This window comes from Lepisosteus platostomus, chromosome 11 (genome assembly GCF_059453375.1).
Source record: "Lepisosteus platostomus isolate fLepPlt1 chromosome 11, fLepPlt1.hap1, whole genome shotgun sequence".
In the NCBI taxonomy this organism is placed as follows: domain Eukaryota; kingdom Metazoa; phylum Chordata; class Actinopteri; order Semionotiformes; family Lepisosteidae; genus Lepisosteus; species Lepisosteus platostomus.
Genome location: NC_142621.1, coordinates 2479311 through 2493217, shown reverse-complemented (window position 1 = coordinate 2493217; position 13907 = coordinate 2479311). Strand labels below are relative to the sequence as shown.

The following is a 13907-nucleotide window of genomic DNA, read 5'->3' as shown; positions in this document are numbered from 1 at the left end:
TAAGTTCAGTGACTTTTCTGCCATCAATACCAGAGTGTTTTTTTCTGCTCCATAGTTTCAAGGTCAAAAGGTCAACATTCTCTGATAAACACTGCAGCAGACAGAAATGAACAGTATCCCCTACTTTGTTTTCAGATCTAGAAGATCTTCGGCAAGTTTTAGGCGAAATCTTTTTCCTCCTCTCTCCACGTGTTTTAATTCCTAGCCTTGTGGTCAGAGCCGGAGAAGGACTGGGCATCATGGCAGGGCAGTCTGGGGGCTAAGCCCGCTCCCAGCCGAGTGTCGGTCGGGGGTACCAGCCCGTACCTGTTCCACAGCACCACCAGGGCATACTCATGCAGGTCCGCGCTGGGCGCCCCCTTCCTGCCGTCGCTGCTCACTGCAGCCTTCGACATCCGCAGAGGCTTCATGCTGTACGTCCCCGCGTGGTCCGTGATGTAGTTGTACAGCTGGTGTGCCGTGATCATTCCCGTCGACAGGGAGAAGCTACCTGTCGGGAGAGGCAGGAGCTGCCAAATGAGCCCGCTGAAGCAAAGTGCTCTTCAAGCCAATTACCTGCTGCTCAGCTGCATTCTTCCACTCTAATAACACTCACTCATGTCAAGGCACGGCCCTGAGAAATCCATAGTTTTTCTATTCATTAAAAAAAATTCCGCCGGCTCAACACGCCGCTTCCAGCGCAAACAGACCTAGCGAAGGATGGGGACATGCCTGCGATTCATTCCGCCGTAAATCAGTTTTAAACGGAAGAAGCGCAGGCACCAATTAAACAGCTATTATTAATTCTACACGCATCGCACCTAGAAAATGACTCCCTCCTCTCTGGCTGCAGAGAGGAAGGCTGCTTCTCTGCCCCGAGCGGACGAAAGGTGGTGGGGGCGGCACTCAGTGCTCACCTTGGAAGACGTGGTTCCGTCCGAACTTGGGGATGTCCGGGTGGTGGGCGATGAAGTCCTCCAGGAAGCTGGTGAGCTGGTAGCCCTGGCGCAGGGTCATGTGGCAGCCCACCAGGTACTGGTGCACCACCCGCAGGTGGAAGTCGTAGCTGAAGGAGTGCACGTGCATGAGGTCCCGCACCTTGTCGCACTCCTCTGTGAACAGCATGGACAGCTGCAAGAGAGTTAGCGCCAACAGTCACCGGACACATGGCTGGCTCCCGCCGCCGTTTCGCTTGGCAAGGAACAGCTCACAAGAAGGATCGACGCGCTGCAAGCATGACAATCCCTGGGCCCCCCCCCCTCCCCGTCGCCTACAACTACAAAGTACGCAAGCCGCACTCCTAAAGCTTAGTCCTTCAATTATTCCCTCATTTTTAATTCAGGAGCTCCAGTTTGTGGTCAACGCGCACCGACCCTGGGACACGCACGCTCAGAGCTGCTACTTCCTGCTATTTCCAGCTCCCTGGCAGAACGGGCTGAGGGAATGATGTGGCCGCCGCTGACAAAAGCACCAGCTCACAGTGGCTTGCAGCTGCGTGGAGACCGAAGCCGTTCATCGCCGCCTGGCAACCATCCACTAACTGCGTGCCGCTGCTGGGGGAACATGGGTTTCAGTCAGCTGACCGAGGCACAGCTCGGATTTGAGCCAGCATCCTCCTCTCTACACTCTCTACTCCTTACCCAGTTCTATCCTAATACAATCATTTTAAACATGGACTGTTCCTTACTGGATTCTCCACATTTTATCCACATTACCTAACCCAGTATTATCCAATACAATATCCTTACCATTATCTTCAAATTACAAATTAACCACCCCAGTCCACTGCCATATATTTTATGATGGTGCTGTTTAACTACTTAAATAAGCCCTACTTTGAATGTGCTCTACTCTTTAACTGCTGACTGCAGACACTTTTTAAAAAAATGTGTTGCAACCAACTCCCTAACAGCAATCAGATTTACTTTGTATAATTATATTCCAGCATCAAAGACTGAACAACAAAAGCCTTAATATCAAATGCAAAATACTATGCAAAAAAGGCTAAAGCATCATGTAATTATAGAACAGTAAAGACACCAAGAGGAAAAAAAACAAAAAACTGCCGCTACACAAGTGACTTTCATCTGGGCCATTTGCCTGGAACAAATGCAAATAGATCCTATTAAATCAAAGAGTCCCAAAAGCCTAAGCAGAGTATGTCAGTAAACGTGATTAAATGTTGACAAACCCTATTCTGTTCAACATTATACAGGATTCTAAATCTCAACAAGAACGTACATCTTAGAATGCTTCTGCCCTTGTGCTGCGGAACCTTTTTCTTAACAAAAACGTTTAACTAACAAGACTAGGAATTACTGGCAGAAAGATAAAGCGCGTCTCCACAGCCCCGCGCCAACCTGTCAAGCTGGGAGCACGGCGCTGTGCCTGGTGCCCCAAGCCATCAGTACAGAAGGAAATACACAAGTCTCTCGGAACGGGTGGAAGACAGGCGTGAAGACAATAAAGGTGTGAGCTCCTTCCCGAAATGGTTCTTAGCCACTGTGGTGTGCAGCTGCAAGAGGTGGTGTAACGTTCAAGCACCAGGGGTCCCAGAGCCTTTTCCCCCTTTTGAGTCCTATTGAAAACACTAAACTTCTTTTTACGTCAACACGTTTCGCCGTCCCAACCTAACTGGAACCGTGTTTGTGCCGCGCTGGACGGTGATGAGAGGATGAAACATATGAAATATCATTGTGGATTCCAGGCTGGAACGCTTGGAGATGAAAAAAAAAACCCCAAGAGATTCTGCCTTCTGCCGACCAGAAGTGACAATCTCTGTGTTTAAAAATCGCTGCAAACCCACACAACTGAGAGACAGTGATCAGAAGAGAGTGAAATGTCTTCTTTGATCGTGCGTGAAAGAAACGGAAGGCTGCATCGTTTGGGAAGAGTCCAGCAGACCATCATGGTAACTGCATGTGTATGTGGATTCAGATTTTTCTCCAAAGCTCCAGCTTCAATTAAAACAAGAAGTGAGTTAAAAACAGACTCCCGACACGGACACACACACACACACACACGGTACATGATTCTGCACACTTTCCACACACACACCTATCATGTTGACGCTCCACAAACTTAACACAAAGTGCCAACACCTAAAAACAGAGAATGTAAAAACTGAAAAAAAAAAAGTTATTGCACAAGACACAAAAATTTACATCAACCCAAAGAAGAAACGATGAAAGAAGAAGGTTGTCCAGGAGGGAAAGGCCAAGCCGACAGGCAGCTCACTGATTCCCAGCAGGAGTCAGACACAGAGAGAGATGGCAAGACAGAGGTGCCCTCTAGCCCGATGATCCTTCTCCAGCCACAGTCAGCTAACACGTTAACATACCACATAATGCACCCCTAGTGCTTGCAGAGTTGCTATTAACATGGATTGTGCCAACGAGCGCCTGCATGACTCACCCACTCACTCTTCACCCTGACACCATTAGCAAAAACACCATGCCAGCAGTGGGACAGACAGCGCGTTGAAAACGTGGCCCCTTGAGGCACTCGCTGACTCACCCAGGGGCCCCAGCGACACCAGACGGTAGCGACACTCATTGACTGGCCCCCGGAAGGGTGCGCGCAGTGAGACAGCACGACTGGCAGAGAGATCCCCCCCCCCCCCCGCAGTTCACCCTCTCTCGGGGCCACTTACCTGAGGGCGACTCCATCACGGCTCAGCGGAGCACGAACATTTTTTAAAATCTCACAATCAGAAAGGTGGGTTCAGAAAGGGAAATAAAAGACCTTTGAAATACCACCACTGCAGATATAAAAGGAAGCCCACAGGAAGTCACAGCCCCCCCCCCCCCAGCAAATTATGTTATCACCCCAGAGCAAAATGACCCTACGGAGGCATACCCGAAGCAACAGGGGTGAGCAGTCTGAGCCCCAGTGAGCTCAGCTCAGAGATCGTCTCTGCTCTCTCCTCCCGGGACGACGCACGGACTCAAGACACGCAAACAGAAAGAAAGGAAGCAACCAGCCCAGCACGTGTTCGGAGGGACAGACAGGACGGAGGACAGGGCTCTGGGAAGGACAGGTGGGGAAATGCGAAAGGGGTTCTGGAGAATGAAGCCCTGATTGGAAGGAGGCCCCCCCCGCCCCCGTGAGTGCTGGGACATACCGCAGATTCTGAGACGGAGGCGGCCTCGGCGTACGGCTTGCTCCGAGGTTTGGAGCCGAGCGAGCCCTGATGGAGAGAGGAGATGAGATGGGACTGGGAACACAGACGCTGTGGAAACACAAGCTCTGCACACACAGCAGCTCGACACACACGGACATGGATTAGAAACAAGCAGCGCTTAACGGGTGGCATCTAGACCAGGGAGAGAGAGAAAGAGAGACGTGTGCCAGGGCATACACACACACACACACACATACATACACACAGGCAGGTGGAGGAAACAGGAGCTACACCACGCGGCGCAGAGAGAGCGGGTGCTATCGGCCACGCCGGGCAGCGTGCACATCTTGTCTCGCCCAAGTCCACCAGCAGAAGCCAGGCCTGGAAACACCCCACCGGACATTTTAAAAAATGAGCAGAGCCACCCGGCTGCAACATGAACTCGGCTCAGGCTCGTTATAAAACGTACGTCTTTGCATTTAATTAAGAAATCCAAAACACCCAAACCTGTACGTTGTACTTGTGAATCTGTAGATTCACTTCATCTTATCTATTTGCTGGAAATTTTAGTGGCACAGGAAATAATCATTTCCTCATCATCCTCCTTCATTTCTTCGCCTCATTTCAATTTTTTTTTATCCTGAGCAACCGTTCTGCGTCTCCAGATGAAGACTAAGAAGGATGTTTACAGAAAAAATAAAATCACAGTGAGAGCAGGATAAAAGAGACTGCAATTACCACACTGAATGCTAAGAGTGGTCCTTAAAATCAACAGTGTAGCTGGATGTCTTAGGAGCTCTGTATAATCCTTTCTGGATGTTAAAAATATTAATGAATAAAATGTTACAAGACATCCTACTATTCATTAAATCTTTACGCACCTTTAAATCAATAACATTTTCTCTTGAAGAAATTATAGTACTGTAAGTGGCGCAGTGGTGAGCATTGCTGCCTGGCAGCGCTGGGCACCTGGGCTCAGTTCCTGGGGTGCTGTCTGTGTGGAGTTTGCATGTCCCCCCCCCCCGCATTTGTGTGGGTTTCCTCCGGGTGCTCCGATTTCATCCCACAGTCCAGAGCCATGCTGATAGGTTAACTGGCATCTTTAAAATCCGGTCCTGATGCGAGTGTGTGTGTCTGTGTGTGCCCTGCGATGGACTGGCGTCCCTGCCTTGTGCCCAGTGCTTGCTGGGATAGACTCTGGCTCCCCTCACGACCCTGAACTGGATAAGCGGATTAGAAAATGGAAGGATGGAAGTGCTGTATTGTAGGTAACAAATTACAAATAATTAAAAAAGCAAAGTGCAAAGATTGGGAAACTGCATAATAAAAGATAATGAAATACATAAGATTTCTATACATAATTTTCACTGCTACTGATCTTTAAAATCTTACAAAAAAAGCTGCAAACATAGACCCAATTTTGCTCTTTTTTACTTCAGACATTCCCCTTCTTTATGATAGCTGGGTGATCAGGTACTGTAAGTGAGTGGCTATAAAAAATCAGAAATCCACAAATTGTATTACTTATACCTTTTAAATTACAAAAAAAGAGAAAATATCTTTCTAAATAACTAGCTTTTTAATTTTTAATGGTACAATCCTGGAGAAGGGAATGTGGGGGTTCACAGAACGTCTGGGTATCCACTTTTTTCAGATGCTATGAACTATATATCCAGCAGAATACTCTTCTGCACCCCAAGTCATATGTACCTTGAGTCTGCATATCAAATCCATTATTTATAACATTGGTATCCAAGTTGGCATTCAAAATGTTTGCTCCTTTGACCTTAAAACGTGCTGCATGTGTTGTATTTGTGCAATATTGTTATAAACAAAATGCAAATGTGCTAAAAAAATCCCCAAAATATTCCAGGAGCTGCCAGGCACAGACTTGAAGCGAAGGAGCTGATATTGCCTCTTTACAGAAACAGCTTCTGGCAAGCAACATCTGGAGATGTTTTGGTAAACACAGAGGGATAATTTCAATCTATTTACAGTTAATTATGCCACATTTGAAATAAAACTGGACTAATTCCATCTGAGTAATTTGGACCAAAAATCAAAAACAAAGTGAAAAAGATGAAAGAGGGTAGGGTGTATGTCATTAACAAGTAAAATACGAGCAGAAATAGGAGAAAAAAGAAAAACACAAGACTTTGGCCAGCATGTCCTAGCAGAACATGTGCATCTAAAGGAAATGTTTACGAGGTGGTTTATCTTTCCCTTCCACTGCTCCCGGACTCCTAATCCATTCGCAAGCACTCTCCTGGCTGTAAAAAGAGGCTCCCGGAAAGAAAGAGAGACAGTCAGGCTGCTTCATGAAAGGGGAGCTCTGTTTACGAACGTGTAAAATGCCCGTTACCTGCGAGTTGACAGACTGCCCCATAGGAATCCGCGAACACTCCAGAGCATACTGCTTTACACAGAAGTAACAACCCTGCCAGGAAGAGAAGCAGACAAAGAAACGTCACCCCTCCATGTAACAATATTGCACAAATGCCGCAATTAGGAAGCCCCCCCCCCCAAAGACACTAATACTTCACATCAAGAGTGAAGATCTTGCATTTTTAAAAGCTGGGAGAAAATGAAGATTTCACTGCCTCCTGAGTGTTGTTGTGGTTTTATGGTTGAACAGGCACTAGCCTGTTTGGGAAACTAAATGGTTCGATCGTGCACTGGTAAACAAAAAAAAAATGGCTCTGCAAAGAGTTTTAAAGTGCTTTAACTCGGCCCTACACATTTCTCCTGTCATGTCCTAGAAGCAAAAGCGCAGCGGGCCTGTTTCACACATTCATGAAGAGAGAAACTACCAGCTCGCCTTCTGCCACAGCAACATGGGCCTGGACTCCAGAGCAACAGCCCCAGCGGAGCAAGGAGTCTGGAGCGGAGTCTTTGCGGCACTTCGTCTTTCCACACTTTAAAACAATACTTGTTGCCGAGAAGCAGTGTGAAGGAGTAGTTGGGGTTCTGGAATCACAGCTGGGAGGTCTGGAGGTTTAACCCCAGCTGGGGGACAGCTGCGGTACCCCCGAGACAGAGGCTTCTCGCGGATCGCTCCAGTCACGATGCCCCACTGGTTAAAAGGGCACGCAGGTAAACCGCTTTGCATAAAAACATTAGCCAAACAAGTTCATAAGACGTCTCCTCACTTCTTTGTGGAGGCACAGTACGTGTTTGAGCCTCAAGCCAAGTGTGTGTGTGTGTCTGTGTGTCTTGAGCAGAGCAGAAGAACGGAACTGCTGGCGGCTTTTGGGAAATGTGCCTGCAGCTACCAGCAGCGTGTGCCCCGGGCCCTGAGGCTCAGCTCTCACCTGGAAGGCCAGCTCCATCAGCACGATGCCCCCTGGCAACGCCCGCTGGAGGTGGTAGGCAGCTGTCCCTGATCCGCCGCTCTGCTACGGAGGAAAGAATCTCTCATTACCCCTCGGCAGCTGCCTCCCCGGGCCCGCTCCCTCTCCCTCCCGCCGAGGACGCAGCGCTCACCTTGGGGCTGTCTTCGCTCCTCTGCCTGCTGCAGGAGAAGGAGGCTCTTCCCTCCGTGGCCAGGGAGCTGAAGGCCATAGCTCGAGCCCGGGCAGTGCTGCTGGGCCAGAAAGAGAGCGCGGCTGGCGTGAGACAAACACGGCTGCTCGCAGGGCAGGCGACTGTTCATTCCCCTATATCCGACCGGGCCAGCCAGTGGGGATCGGATTCTTACGGCATTTACTGGGGTCCAGCCTTAAAGGGGAACCGCAACCCTTGGTTTTAGATTTCGGAGGTTAGGAAGAATCGGCATTTCCAACCTCGGTGAAAGTAAGACGTACACAGCAAGGTGTAAAACCTCCTCGCACATTCATGAAGAGAGAAACTACCAGCTCGCCTTCTGCCACAGCAACATGGGCCTGGGCAACAGACCCAGCGGAGCAAGGAGTCTTTGCGGCACTTCGTCTTTCCACACCCCAATTTTCATCACAAAACAGACCAAATTCCCAGGTGTGCACAGCCCTGCATTTCCGCCATTGTCTGAGGTTCCAAACAGAGGCAACCCAACCCCCGGTGAGGTGACGCGGCCCTGTTACAGTGTACACAAGCAGGCCTGTGAACACATCTCTTTCAATCCAACTGAAATATTGCATTTGAGCTCCAGATGGTTTTGCAGACAAATAACTATTTGCTTGTTAATTCTGCATGTGCATCACGCTCGCACATCACATTAGTCATTAGTGACTAGTGAGCAGGAAGGGCCACTTCACGTTGGCGATTCGCGCAAACTGTCGGTCTCGGCCGGGGCGAGACAGCGGTTTGTGACAGCATGGCGACTATATAGTACTTTCACCAAGTTCATGGTTTTGTGCTTCATTCAGAATTTGCAACGTTTTGCAAACCGCTTGCTTGCACTGCTTAAACAGCAACCATACTCTGGAGGCAACATCTGCTGGCTGTCTAGTACAATTTCACCTTACACTAGCTGTGCACACTCTGGAGGTCAAAATACACAGCATCTCCACCTAGCTGGTTTTTAATCTCATTCTTCATGGTCACAGTTCCCATAGTTAATGAGTCATAACAGTTACTGGCGACAACAGCACTCTTCTAGTCCATGGGCACTAAAAGGAAGTAGATGGATTAACGCGTGAAGGACAACGCGTGAAGAAGAAATAAGATCTGAATTTCTAAACAATTCCATCTGACTGTTCACGGCTTTTATTATTTTCAAAGATTTTTTTGATCACTTAAATGTCATCCTCGGCACGCACGATGCAAACCCGGATAAAAGAGGAGCAATCTAGCTCAGCATTTAATCGTTACTCGCAACTCAGCTGCCGCCCGGGCCAGTGAGGAACAGAAGGATAAGTTTCACTGGTCGCTAATCCATCGCCAGTTGCCACTCTGTGAGTTACCTCCTGGCCGGGGAGGAGGGCCGGACCTGCACCAGGATGAATCCCATGCTCTGCAGGTACTGGACATACTGCTGCAGGAAGGTGTTGGAGATGTCCTGCAACCAGGGCTCGTCCTTCATCCTGCTGGGCAACATCTCCACAGAGTCACAGCTGTGGCTGCGGTCTCGCCCGGAGGCCGTCGAGTCGCTTGAGCGATGCCTCTTCTGCGGGGGTCAGGCAGGAGGCACAGGGAGACGGGTTACGCAAACTCTCGGGGCACCTGGGAAAGAGGCTGAAAAACAACGCGAGGAGGGCGCCGGAAACTCCTTCCGCTCAGCTGCTCCGGCTTCGGCGAGGGTTACAAGGGAGGCTGGCCGGGGCGCGGCGAGACACGCGGAGCCGAGACGGATTCCCAGGACGCGTGCGAGAGCACCATTCCCCGCGAGCTGCCGAAGCCCTACGGCTTTCGCCTTGGGAACGACGAAGAGCGTGCTGCTGCTGCACTCATCGCACAGAGTCCTTCTAACGCAGGCCCCGACACACGGCACTCTCTGAATCGTTTACAGAAGGACATGCGTGGGAACACTTAAAAGGAAACAAATTCACGATCCTGTTCCAATGGAGAACAGAGAGGGCCCCAGCACAAGAAGCAGGGTCTGGTCGTGAATGACATCTCTTTCCCCCACTGTACCTTACAAATGGCTTTTGGCACGCATCTGAAACAATGACAGAAAGAGGCCCAGAGGACGTCATGCTGCCACACTTCGGAGAGAGCTGCGAAAGCTCCTGGGGTTTAAATAGCCAACACAAACGTGAAGGGCTTCAGGAACGGTGGGAGAGACTGACGAGCGCGGCCAGTTTCTAAAACAAGCAAGACAAACGTTTCCCAGGAATGTTCAAGGTACAGCCTCGGCAGCATCAGTCCGATTTAACAGGCGACAACGGGGGGGCCTCGCAGCTTTCTAACAATGTTTCGCCAATAACGCACCTTGACCTGCGGGCTGCCTGCCTGCTCCTCCTGGATCTGCCTGCGGAAGACGGGGTCAAAGAGCAGCGGGGTGGCGCAGTAGTGCACCAGGCGGGACGACTGTTTCAGAGTGTCCAAATCAGCCACCTGCCAATCAAATCCTCAGGCGTTACACTCGCAACCAGTTCCATCAGGCTTTGTTACATACTGTACCATTGTACAAAAATATTTTTGCAGTCAAACGCATAATGAATGCAAGTCAGGCATGGCACGATTTGCAAAACAGATTTATAGCTTTAAATAAAACTGCACAGGTTTCTTAAGGACTTTGTTTTGGATACATTTTTCACAAATATTCACTGATATCCAGTATAACTTTAAAGCATTAGCTAATTCCCAGCTCTTAGTCTTCAATCCCATAAACCTTACTTATTGATATATTTGTAAGATAAACAGGTTGGCTTTTTCTTGCGCTGTTTGGTGTTCAGAGCTTGATAAATCTGCTCTGCTTTGCTCTCCTGTCATTTTAATTAATCGGAGGCACAATCAATCAGTCAGTGAATACATTAAAGAAGAGGGGTCCATCTGATAGAGAAATTACAGAAATGAACAAAGATGACGCTCAGAAGGTTCATACCATGGTATGTGTAAAACACGAAGAGCCGCAGAGGAGTGGTTTATTTACACTTCTCAGAGTTTTGTGAAATTACACTGATCTGACTTCAGAAGAAACACTTCAGCCAAACTGAGAAACTGGGACAAAGGCGTTCATCCTTCAGAGTTTATCTTTGACACATTTTCCTCCTTGCCCAAGGGCCCCTAATAGGGTTTTTTTAATCTTTGACTGCTCTTTATTGATAGGTTATTTCTCCAGACACTTTAATGGATCTCAATCAAGTTTTTACGAAATTATGGCAACCTTCTGCAAAAGTAATTAAATCTTTCATCTAGAGACAAAGGAAGAGAATGTGCAGCACTGGCTACAGACATCATCAGGATGAAGAGCTCGAAAGCTGGTGGCACAGAGGTCTCTCATGACACCTCGCCTGAAAAGCGAGAGCCTGCAAACGGAGGCACTTGTCAGAGCTCTCCTGCGCTGCTGTGCTTCAGGTACTCACCGTGATGGGCATGTTGGACTGTGCTGATCTCTGCTGCCACGTCACGAAGAGGTTTTCAATTTTCATCTGCTTTTCCATTTCTGACACCCAGAGAAATGGCAACAAAATGAACTTTAAATCACACGCTCTGTTTATGTTCTGAAGATATCCCCTATCTCTTTCAATCTGCCCTGTCTGAATCCAGCGTAGCCTAGGGCACTCTCACCTTTTCCATGGCCTGTCATATCACGTCATTACAGAACAGATACAGAGAGGACACAGAGAAGGGTGTGTGCCCTTCTTAGATATCTAGGGGTGTGATATTTTAATTTACTATTGATATGTATGCATTGGAATTTCAAATACTATATATATATATTATGGGGTTGCATTCCAGGGAGAGGAAGGAGGTCATTATAACATGGTCCTAGAGATGCCCGATACTATCATTTTTAAACTGAGACTAATATCTCAAACAGCTGAGAGTGCTTCACTATTATATTGGCTCAGCAAGCAATGTTAGGCATTATGAATTCTGCACTAGTTTTTCTAAACATGTTGGCAGGCTGAACAAAAAAAAAATGTTCTTTATGCTTCATGTACCACAGTGCTAAAAGTTCCTGTACTCATTTCTGACAACTGTGCCCGGGCAGTCTCTCACCTTCAGCTCTCCCATCCATCCATTTTCAACACCTGCCTTACAGTGAGAAGGTCAAGGTTCGCCTTCAATTTTCTCCAGGCAAAATGATTTAAAATCTTGCCGATATGATTACCAAGGCCCTACAGCTGAAAATCCTTCACCAACACCTAAAGCTTCGAACTGCACTCACAACAGTCACACAAAATGCACATCCGAAGCTATGGAGCACAAAAACAAACGTCAGAAACAAATACAAAAAAGAGCTTCATCTAATGAAACTTTTTTTTTCTTTCATCCCTGGCTTAATTTCAAGTTTTGAGACCAATCACTAAAGAATCCCAGAAGGGAATACTAATGACTAACAGCAATGGGGATTTCGGTCTTGTTTCATCTCCTCATCTGGTATTTTGCATGACGGTCCCAGAGCAAACAGCAGCCGGAGGAGCCGCCGAGCGTTTGCAGAGAGAGCAACACGCATCTGCAAGTCTGCAGCAGCGACGACACCAGTGCTCACCCCGGCGCTCCATGGCCTTGACCTCCAGCAGCTGCGCCCCCTGCCTGGCCACGATGTCCGCGCTCCCCGCCGCGTCCTGCGCGCTCGAGACGGGCCGGCCCACGCCGACGTCCCTGAGAGCCTCATCGAACGGCACCAGCTCGGGGGGGAAGTGCAGCGCGGCCAGGCCGCGGCCCAGACCGCCGGCCAGCTTGCCCTGGTCCTTGCTGGGAGGGGGAACGGGGCTGCGGAGAAGGGCATCGGCCTCCATCGTCGGGTTGAGGAACGGATTGGGCTCCTGCACGGAAACAGCAGCGCTGAGCAAAGCCTGGCTCGAGGCACAGGTGCAAACTACACGGACATGCGTGAAAAACTCTGAACAGGAGGCCCCTTCCTTACCCAAAGAAAGGGCTGTGGGACGATGGATCAAGCCACCCTGCCTTGTGGCTGGAGCCCATACTTTAGCTTCCCTTAAGTGGATGAGACCCATGGATCAAGAAACTACTAACTACCAGACACGCCAGATGGGCCGCAGGGCCTTCTTCGGTATGTACCCATACTCGCGTTTTTGCAAATTTGTCAATCTCCGGGGAGTCAGGCCCTCGATCTTTTGATTTCAAGTCAGACCATTACCAGTAACTATTGCATCTGCACAAACGCATTAATTTCTGTAGAAATGAGCACTTAATCATTCGGTAGGTCTTTATCAAAGGAAAGGCTAAGTATGGGAGGGATTTGGTATACATAAGGATGGGAGGAAAATGCTTTACAGGTCTTTTGTTTTAGAACGGGCTGGCACTTAGCAAACAGTCTGGCAATTTGCTTACTACAAGTTGCTCAGTAAGCCGGATCTCAAGCAGGATCGGAATACCCTACCACACTGGTTTCACTGCGGTAAAATCCACAGGAGAAGGATGGAGATTTTACTGGTGTCTGGATTTGGATTCAGAGCTGCTACAGCTGCTCTGCTGTGCGGGCAAACTTTCTGCTGCGTTAGGTCTGCCTTCTGTCCACATCCCTGCTGAGTTAATGATTAAAAAGCGAGTGCGGGAGAGGAGAAGAAAATATTTTCTTTATGTCTTAGTTTTGCAATGACATTCCCCTCTGCAGGCGAAATGGCTCTTTTAACCCCAGTCCTAAAGTGTAAATCAGCACGCACACTGTCTTCGGCAGAGGGATCAAGGCAGAGGAAGTGTTTGGAAACTGGGTTAAGAGAACTGCTGCATGTTTGGAGAAGGTCTGAAGCCTCTGGCAAGACTCAGTGAGGAGGGCATGTCCTTCTGTGGAAGTTTTGACAGTGGTCTCCAATTTGATGGATGAACCTCCATGCATCTGCCAACAAATCATGCATTGCTCTTATACTGATTTTCACTCCTCTCACAGAACAGTTTTTTTTAATCCCAGCTCCAATCGATACTCACAGGGAAAAACAGGGGGAGGAAAGATAAGAGAAGCAAAACTTTTACTGTGCTACACTCTGCCTCCTCAATCAAACAGAATTTTATAGATAACCAGCAACGGGCCAGGTAAATAATGTCAAATAACTAAAATAACTGCCAACACACACGGCTTGATCTGAATTAACAAGACAGGGTCAAGAGGAGCCAGGAGTTGCAAACTATCGCTTTAAGAGCAGACAAGACATCGAAAACCAGAGCAAAAATAAAAAACCGCTGCCCGGCAGGATCTGAAAACACGAACAGCGGGGCATTCAGCGCCGTCACGTGGCGGTTTTTCCGGCGCTGGTCG

At 48.6% G+C, this 13907-nt stretch overlaps 1 protein-coding gene across 14 annotated transcripts in view; it reads right to left on the bottom strand.

The window, feature by feature from the left end:
- szt2 (SZT2 subunit of KICSTOR complex) overlaps positions 1–13907 on the bottom strand; it is an 81271-nt gene that overhangs the window by 7261 nt on the left and 60103 nt on the right. For 4 of the 14 annotated variants that reach the window (XM_088597831.1, XM_088597837.1, XM_088597836.1 and 1 more), the window contains 10 exons: positions 12180–12456; positions 11047–11126; positions 9950–10075; positions 8983–9185; positions 7586–7685; positions 7414–7497; positions 6465–6539; positions 4103–4168; positions 897–1110; positions 307–490 (listed from right to left, as the gene is read on the bottom strand). In XM_088597831.1, the coding sequence (XP_088453957.1) occupies positions 307–490; positions 897–1110; positions 4103–4168; positions 6465–6539; positions 7414–7497; positions 7586–7685; positions 8983–9185; positions 9950–10075; positions 11047–11126; positions 12180–12456 (1409 nt within the window). The remainder of the gene's footprint in view (positions 1–306; positions 491–896; positions 1111–4102; positions 4169–6464; positions 6540–7413; positions 7498–7585; positions 7686–8982; positions 9186–9949; positions 10076–11046; positions 11127–12179; positions 12457–13907) is intronic. The other 10 variants (XM_088597835.1, XM_088597843.1, XM_088597844.1 and 7 more) reach the window with 6 other exon arrangements.